At 42.7% G+C, this 9,313-nt stretch overlaps 1 protein-coding gene across 2 annotated transcripts in view; it reads left to right on the top strand.

Annotated features, from left to right (window-relative positions):
* Positions 1–3,630, top strand: part of LOC119332167 (plant intracellular Ras-group-related LRR protein 8-like) — a 9,045-nt gene extending 5,415 nt beyond the window's left edge. The window contains exons 6-10 of one of the 2 annotated variants that reach the window (XM_037605341.1): positions 617–754; positions 1,510–1,558; positions 1,701–1,766; positions 2,770–2,889; positions 3,294–3,630. In XM_037605341.1, coding sequence (XP_037461238.1) covers positions 617–754; positions 1,510–1,558; positions 1,701–1,766; positions 2,770–2,889; positions 3,294–3,416 — 496 coding nt within the window. In that variant the 3' untranslated portion in view covers positions 3,417–3,630. The remainder of the gene's footprint in view (positions 1–616; positions 755–1,509; positions 1,559–1,700; positions 1,767–2,769; positions 2,890–3,293) is intronic. The other variant, XM_037605347.1, reaches the window with a different exon arrangement.
* Positions 3,631–9,313: the final 5,683 nt, after the last annotated feature.

Raw genomic sequence — 9,313 nt, 5'->3', positions numbered from 1 at the left:
CAACGACGGCGCCCAAGCGCCGGCGACCACGCCTTCCTCCACGCCATCCCTCCTTCCACCCCTACAACCTGAGACCACACCCTGGTAGGGATCTAGTTCCTACCACCAACTCTTACCATTGATTGAGAGCAACCAATGTTTGACACAAAACTGAAACATGCAGAATGCATTAATTGAAATAACATTGGAAGAATGTATTTTATAATCCAGTAGCTTGGTTTTTCTCGAATCATCTTTGATGGAATCCTGTAGTTTCATAATCATCTGGTGCAGTTTGTGTATCTATCTAATAAGTTTCGTGGTTAATGGGACAATTAAAAGTAATTATTTTAGTTTGGGTTATGAAATAACCACTGCATTCTTGTTCATGATCTGGCTCTTCGTTAATACCTATTTAAAGAATTTGTCACTGGGCTTTGCTCCTACTCTCGAGATGTATGTGCAAATTTACCTGCCAATAGAAAGGTTCATAGTTCTCATTTGAACAAAATACCTCTATTGCATTGACTTTTGTCTGGAAGACTAAACAACCTGATCTTTGTATGTTTTGACAAGCATCTTTGGTACTCAGGATCACAAGATGCTTCAGTTTATAACCTTTTTCATTATATTGCAGATTGGTCACTTTACCTCCGAGTTTGGGCACATTGACTTTTCTACGTGAACTTCGCATTGCAAATAACATGCTTGGCAGCCTACCTGTTGAAATAGGTTTGCTGAAGCAGCTAGAGATTCTTATAGCAAATAATAATAGGTAGTGTGTGCTAAACTTGCCACTTACTAGACTTGCAGTACCCTCAGTGATGTTATCTGATGTTTTGATATGCTAACATCAGTATTCACATGTTTTACTTATGTATATGCCTGCTTACTACTCCCTCCGTCCCAAAATTCTTGTCTTAAATTTGTCTAAATACGGATGTATCGAGTCACGTTTTAGTATTAGATACATCCGTATCTAGACGAATCTAAGACAAGAATTTTGGGACGGAGGGAGTACTAAATAGATGTTGTATATTAAATTTGGGAAGTAATACGAGGTTACTGGGAAGAGGGACGTGCTGTATGCAAAATTCTTAATTTTCTGCTGTTCTGTAGTACATCAGTATTCACACTTTTTACTTATGTATATGCCTGCTTACTACAGATAGATGCTGTATATTAAATTTGGGAAGTAATATGAGGTTACTGGGAAGAGGGACGATCTATATGCTAAATTCTTAATTTTCTGCTGTTCTCATTGTAGTTTATAGGATTAGAATGAAGGGGAAAAACATGAGCTTTCGTGGTGGCAGTTTGATAATTTTTTAATAGTCGTTGCATCTTGTAAGTTGCTCTGCAATAGAATGTTCTATGAACATTCTATTGTTCTATGAATATTCTATTGTTCTTAAATGTTGGCATGTGTTATACTTGTAGCATCCAATGGAAATTATGGTGGTACTGTTTGATCTGAAAATTGAAAGGTATCCTGATCTTTCACACTACATCATTTTGATTTGTTAACAGGATAACTTCGCTGCCTTCCTCTATAGGCGATTGTGAATCTCTCTTTGAGGTGTGTGCTTTCTCTTCTCTCTTTCTCCAGTGAAGCACCCACCTATCCTAGCATACAGTGATCCTTCGAAGCAAACGCCTCATGAACTCTTCTGAGCTTTGCAGTTGGCAGTTTTAGTTCACCAAAGTTTTGACTTCATCAGGTGGACTTATCATCAAATCTTTTAGCCGAACTACCAAAGGCTTGCGGAAACCTTCACAATCTGAAGGTATGTGCCTAACCGCCTATACCTACATGGGAAGATGCATTCCCAATCACTGGCTATATATATGTGTATTACTAAAATGTACTCCTACTATGAAATAAAACTCTGAAGGGGCTTACCACAACATCTGAGTTAAATGTCACAACAATAAATGTCCAATCGTGATGACTCTAAAAATGCAGATGCTTAATTGAATGCAGTAATTATTCTTGTGCATAACATAATAGCACAACAAAGTCAACCGTTATTGATGTGAATTATTCCTTCATGATGTTTTTGATCTCACAACTCCACCTATGTCTTCTAGGCATAGCCGGTCCCAAGCCCGGGTAAAGGAGGAGGGTTGTGATAGGCTTGGCGAGCCAACGTAAAAACTAGCCAGTCCCATAGGTATGAAACCCATTTGAGCGAGAGTAGTACTAGGATGGGTGACCTCCTGGGAAGTCCTCGTAAAAGGGTTTCATATCTAAGGGTTGTGATAGGCTTGGCGAGCCAACAAAAAAACTAGCCAGTTTTTTGGGTATGAAACCCATTTGGGCGAGAGTAGTACTAGGATGGGTGACCTCCTGGGAAGTCCTTGTGAAAGGGTTTCATATCTAGCCTACCCCAACTTGTTTGGGATAAAAGGCTTCAAGATCAATCGATGTTTTTGATCTCACGTAGGCTGAGCATGTGAGTTAACTCTTTGTTTCTTACAGAATCATTCACTAAACTCTTGTTTAATTACTTGAGAGTCGAGAAAGTCATAAATGTTTAGGCTTTGGTGATACTGCATGATATATTTACTAAATTAGTGCATGGAATGGACGACTAGTTTTGTTTTATTCGGTCAATACTTGCTATCTTCTGGTGAAAACAGAAAATTATTTGTCTCTTGTCTCTTGTGTAACCGTGTTGCACATTTCTATTCTCTATTTGCTCGCCTCTTCTTTTTAATCTTGGCGACATTTATACTGAAGAGAACATACCGTACTATTCGATGTTTGTAAGAAGTTACTTCCAACAGACTCTGCATCTAAGGAACAATGGCCTTAATTCCCTACCGCCAACTTTATTCAAGAAGTGCTGGCGGCTTACTACACTTGATCTCCATGGCACTGGAATCACAAATGACATTCTTCGACAGGTATAAGTTCACAGAAAGGTTGAAACCTTCACACATAGGTAGTTTTGTTTGTTATCATCATCACTCCAGTGGAATTAAGATGGCTATATACATACATTTTTTCTGACCGAATACATACTTACATTTGGAATAGGAAAATTCAGTTTCACCATCCAAGCTCTGTTTGTTTCTGCAATCTCTCTTACTGCTGCTTTCTATAGCTGGGTTCGCCCTGGGACACTTCCACATAATATAGTTTCCATGTTTATACCACTTGTTGATAAGTACACTATTTGTTCTATATCGATGCTATTTCTTACATTTTAACTGAAATATGATTAAATCCTCTACCGTACTGCCTGTTTGGCCTTGGCTCTGACGTAGATATTTTATGGTGGTAATGTTATTTTACTTTATACGAGCAGATGGAGGGCTGGGAGGAGTTTGATGAACGTAGGCGGCAGAAGTATCAAAAGCAGCTGGATTTTCGTGTGGGATCATCAGGTGTTTTCGACGAGGGTGCGGATGATGATAACCGGCATGCATAAGTGTTTCTTATTACAGACAGGGTTTTGCGCTTCCAATATTGTCCCAGAATTATTCTAGAATTGAACACAGACACGGAGCTGATATTATTCCTCACATTTTGGTTGTGTATTTGTTTATTCCTCTCATTTCATTACATTTTAGTGCCAAGTGATGAAAAGTGGTGGCTACCTGTTAAACATTATCAGAGCATTTGCATCCCCAGCATTCATAACTTATCAAGAACTTTCAAGATTTCTTTAGAAACACTAGAAGATTGCCTATGCGTTGCAACCGTGATTGGAATTTTTCTAGTACTTTAATTATCTGCCCATATTAACCTGATTGTGTAAAAAATATTATTTTATTTGGTAAGCACTTATTGGCTTATGAAAGAAAGAATAATTTTGTTTGGTAAGTTAATAATAGGTGGATGCAGTTAAGGCAGTTTCAGGAAAATTCATGTAAAAAGACTTGAGATGAGACAAAAAGAATCAAAACGGGAGAGTGAGGGGAGAATGGATGTAAGATTGGACGAAGCATAAGCGGATGACAGAACACAAATATTTTTTAACGCAATAAGATAACCATGCCGAACAAATCTTAATGTAAAAATGGACAAAATAAAGTAGGATTATGTTTTGGTTATAAAATACTTATATACATTATGTCATTATTTAAACTGACAAAAATAGATGTGCCCATTGATCTGTTTTACTACTAGTTTACCAAAGATAAGAGATTTAAACTGCCAAAACATCTTACATTTATAAATAAATTGTTTACAGAGCATGAATTTATTGCTATTTGTTGGATTACAAAAGATGTCTAACCGGCGTTAGGTTTTACCCTAAAAAACCAATTTGTTGGGTGATCATGAATTTAGTGCTATACAATAGCTTGATCTGATTTATTGGGTTATCAAAAATCATTTTTGTGAAAACCGGATTGACATGGAAATCCGGAAAAAATGATGAAGGGTGGAAGGAGAGACGAATAGTGGTGGTGAGAAAAATTAACGTAAGGTGGAACATGTATCAAGTCTAGACTTGAATTCGGGTGGGTAGATTTTACTGCAAGGAGTTACTTCACCAGAACTTTTCAGATGCTTCCAAATGATTACCGGTTGTCTATTTGATTATTCTAATCTTGTAGACGAAGGATGCTGTGTATTGTCCATCGGCGGTGAATTTCCATGTGATCTTATCAATCTCATTTGTGCCAAGCTCAGTTTTCGCTTATCTTAGTCCAAATGATGACGAATTCGTTCACGTGGGCGACCGTGAGGCCATCCGCTGTCCTAATCTGTGCAATGAACAACACTGTTATTGTTTGAACTTGTTTCGTCGTCATACCCGGAGAAGCAGTGGCCGTGACTCATGCAATCAACTCAGACATGAAAAAGTTGTCTTCGAGAACATGCCTTGTGGTCCAGCCAATCGAGCAAAATAAATGGCTACCAAAATGAGCAAACGAATGTCTAAGGGTATATCCTGAAATAAAATCATTTCAACAAACAAGAGCGGGAAACGCTACAGCAATGGGGTTGAGCACTAAAAGTCCATTTCCTCGTCTCCTCAGAGTCTCATCAAGCAACATCAATATCTGGCCAAACAGACGAATTCCCCATCAATCTACTCAATTTTCCATGTCTTCACCTGATATTCTTGTGTTCTTCGCATGCCGTTAAATTTCCCTCTTTCGCTGTCTAATCGCCGGCTAGCGACACCTTAAAACTGAAGCTGTATTCAGTGAGTAGACCTAAAGCAATTCGATGTCAATTTCTCTTCTTGCACTCCAAAAGGTTTTCACCTACTCTGATAGCATACAATGTCAGACTACCAGTCTATGGTCAGCATTGTTCATAACTGTTCGGCACTGTAATTTGTTCGCTGTGGCCTGTGGGCAGCATTGCCGTTGCAACCCCTGGATGTTGTTCTCAGCAGTAGGTTTCGTTGTTTTGAAAACGAGGTCGCCAACGACCAGATTGGATCTGTCCTCTGATGACGACTAATCCTTGCCGCCGTCGCCGTCCAAGAAAACGTGCATCTTTCTTGGCCCTCTGAGAGCAATGCATTTGTTGCTTCTTATTGGCATACTTACTTTGAAGGTTAGCATTTCCGTGAGAAACATGCGATGTACAACCATACAATAATTTTCAAGTCCACTCTGCTTCCGAATTCTACCAGCAAAGGTCATATTTTATCTTACATACCTCGAGGCGCTCTACTCCAGCTTGCAAGCACGAAACCTCTGGCGGTCTTATCCTGCAATTGATCTATCAGTAAAAGCCACTATTATATTGCCTCAGTTTCTTTGACAAAATAGAATGAAAAGGCTGAAAATCTGACGTCAGATATATAGGCATGGCAATTTATATTGGCACGAGAATGACAAATTTAGTTTGCAAGCACGGCAATTTTCCGGTAAAAAATGAACTGAGATGAATTTGCCATTCTCGGCAATTAAACTTGCCATTCTTGACACGCACACAACTTACCATGAAAACGTACGTTTTGCCATGCCTAAAAATCAGGCGTTCACTGAATATCCGGATCCAAAGAAAAGTGTCATATCTTAAGTAACGAGGAAAACAATTATACTACTATCATAAGCACATCACACATCTGTTGTTTGCACATAAGCGTGCGCAGAGTATTCATGTGTTCGGTAGTGCCGTGGAGTTTCAAAAGAAGCGATATTTACATGTGGAAAAACCCGGTACTGTGTGTTTTCTTTTGTTTTGAAATAGTGCTATATGTTTGTGCATGCTTTTTCTGAAAAAACTTTTGATCTTTTCATTAAATATCATGGTAGTACAAAGAACACTAGAAATAACAAATTACATCCATGTCCAGACCACCTACCGATGACTACAACCATTAGAGCCAGCCAAAGGCGCGCCAACATCATCGTTCCTCTTTCACTGGAGCTAGCCAAACCTTATTCTAGTAAATAGTCGGAAAGTCATCATGCTAAGGCCCAAAGGACCAAAGCACCAAAACAGCAACCGCCGCCGATGAAGAAAAGCATGGATCAAAAGGATCAAACCTGTAAGAGTATTGCAGTTTCCCCCTAGGCTCCTGCGACTAGGGTTTTTCTCCTCGGCGGCGATCCAATCGCCCCGAGTCCTTACTCCACCCACCTACGTACCCGCCGGCATCCGTCGAGCGGGCTCCGTTGTCTGCGCTTCGATGGCCTCCCTAGAGGATGCCATCTCGGCCACGAGCGGCGGCGCCTCGGCGACCGCTAACCCTAATCTGGAAGAGTTTTACGACCAGCTAGATCTCAATGAGGAAGAGTTCAATGATGTGGAAATTGACGAGGATGATCCGGTGATCAAGGAAAGCATCCGGTGGCTTGCCCTCGCGAGGGTGCACACCGAGAAAAATTTCTCTCCATCGGCTTTCTACAAGGACATGAGGGCCGCTTGGAACCCTGCGCAATTGGTGAGATTCAGACCGGTTGGTCCTAATAGATTTGTTGTTCAAGCTTCCTGTTTGGGTGATTGGGAACGCATCATGGGGCAAGGGCCATGGATCTTCCGTAACATGGCAGTACTACTATGTCCGTATGATGGGTTCAGTAGGGCTGATGAAGTCGTGTTCGATCATATGCCAATCTGGCTACAGATCCACAAGCTGCCTGACCCTTTTTGCAAAGAAAACATCGTAGAGAAATTGTTGAAGGGTGCGGGGGAAATAATGGAGATGCGTCTGAACGGGAACACCCGTGGGGATTACGTAAGAGTGAGGGTAAATCATGATATTCAAAAACCCCTTACGAAGTTTGTGAGCATTGTCCGAGCCAAGGAGCGCCAGGTATATTTGGTGCGCTACGAGAAATTGGCCCGTTTCTGCAAGGCGTGCGGTTTGATCAGTCATGATTATAAGGAGTGCGGTCTGGGAATTCATGATGCAACGAAGCTCAAGTACGGGGAGTGGCTGTATGCCGATGGCCCGAATAGCTACAGGTCCGATCTCAATAGTAGCAATCCGGCTGCTCCTCGTCGTCAGGGGAGGCCGAGTAGCCCGACAGGTACTCCAAGATCAGCTAAGCAAGATCAAGACCCGGAGACCAGAGATACAACTACGAGTCCTTTAAAGGGCAATGTGGCTAGGATGGAAGTGGACCGTGATGCTAGGAAGATGCTCATTATGGAGGATGAAACCGCTGGGGTATACAGGAAACCCAGTGCTCTGAAACCGGTCCTTGCCATTACCAATGGTAGTGGAACAGAGTTGGGATCAGCGAGCTCACCAACGAGTAGCACGTCAAGCTCCAAGCGTGCAAAGCTCGTTAAGGAAAACGTCACCAATGATACATCGGCGGCCTCCCTCGAGGAGGACCGCCGGACTCAATGAATGCCCTATCATGGAACTGCCGGGGGGAGGGGACCGCCGGACAGTTCGGGAGGTGTTGGCCCTCTCAAAAGCCAATAACCCCAAGCTAGTCTTCCTTTGCGAGACTAGACAAAGTTCTTCGAGGATTGAGAAGTTGCGATGGAGGCTTGGCCTTAAAGGTTTCCATGGTGTTGACAGTGACGGAAGAAGTGGAGGCTTAGCCCTTTTCTGGGATGAGTCGTTGGCTGTGACAATTTTGGATTCATGCGTTAGATATATTGATGTGAGGATCACAGAGGTGATCACCGGTTTGACTTGGAGGTGCACCTTTGTCTATGGTGAACCGAGAGTGGAGAACAGGCACCGGATGTGGGATCATCTTTGCAGGCTTCGTGCTATTTCAACGAAACCATGGATGGTTTGTGGTGACTACAATGAAGTCCTATGGCAGCATGAGCACCTATCCCGATCCATGCGTGCTGAATCACAAATGGCGTCATTCAGGGATTGTCTGCAGGTGTGTGAGTTAGAGGACCTTGGTTTCTGCGGCTTTCCATTTACATACAATAATGGCCAAGCTCTAGACCGAAACGTCCAAGTCCCTTTGGACCGGGCATGCGCGGACGAAGCTTGGCGGGACTTGTTTCTGACGGCGCGGGTAACCCACCTCGCAACGTCGTGCTCTGACCACAGCCCCATCTTGATCCAGATGGAAGGGGTTCAGGAGAAGCGGCGTCGAGTGACTATGATGCGCTATGAAATCTTGTGGGAAAGGGATCCCACACTGCCGGACACGGTTGCTAGGAGTTGGCATCAGCATCGTCCGATCGGCAACCTTGGCTCGGTGGCAAATTCGTTGAAGGAGATGATGAAGGATTTGAAACAGTGGAGCAGTACACATTTTGGTAATGTCATAAAAGATATCGAGTCGCTTCGTTCTCAGCTGGCAGAATTGCAACTGTCTGGGGCTGACCGTGCTCTTATACGGTCGAAAATGAACCAGCTGGACGAGCTTCTCTACAGGGAGGAGATGCTGTGGCTCCAACATTCCCGTATAGACTGGTTGAAGGAGGGTGAGCGCAACACAAAGTATCTACACCGCCGAGCAGTTTGGAGAGCTCGTTGAAATCTGATTCAGCGGCTACAAAAAGCAGATGGTACTTGGTGTAGCGTCCCATCAGACATGGAGCGGATGGCGAACTCCTACTTCAAGGAGATTTTCACAAAAAATCCTACCTTGTCAGCAGGGGAAGTGCTTGAGTGTATAACCCCCAAGGTCACGGATGAGATGAACGAGTCACTTTGTAAACCGTATACTGAAACAGAAATTTTGGATGCCCTTTTTCAGATCGGGCCATTAAAAGCCCCGGGGTGTGATGGTTTCCCAGCAAGATTTTATCAGCGAAACTGGGCAACCTTAAAGGTGGATATTGTGGCGGTAGTGCAGGATTTTTTCATCACTGGCATTATGCCGGATGGAGTTAATGACACGGCGATCGTACTGATTCCAAAAGTTCCCCATCCAGAGGAGTTAAAGGACTTCAGACCGATTAGTCTGTGTAACGTGGTGTATAAGG

The sequence above is a fragment of the Triticum dicoccoides genome, chromosome 1B, assembly GCF_002162155.2.
Source record: "Triticum dicoccoides isolate Atlit2015 ecotype Zavitan chromosome 1B, WEW_v2.0, whole genome shotgun sequence".
Taxonomy (NCBI): domain Eukaryota; kingdom Viridiplantae; phylum Streptophyta; class Magnoliopsida; order Poales; family Poaceae; genus Triticum; species Triticum dicoccoides.
This window is presented reverse-complemented; position numbering and strand designations above follow the sequence as displayed.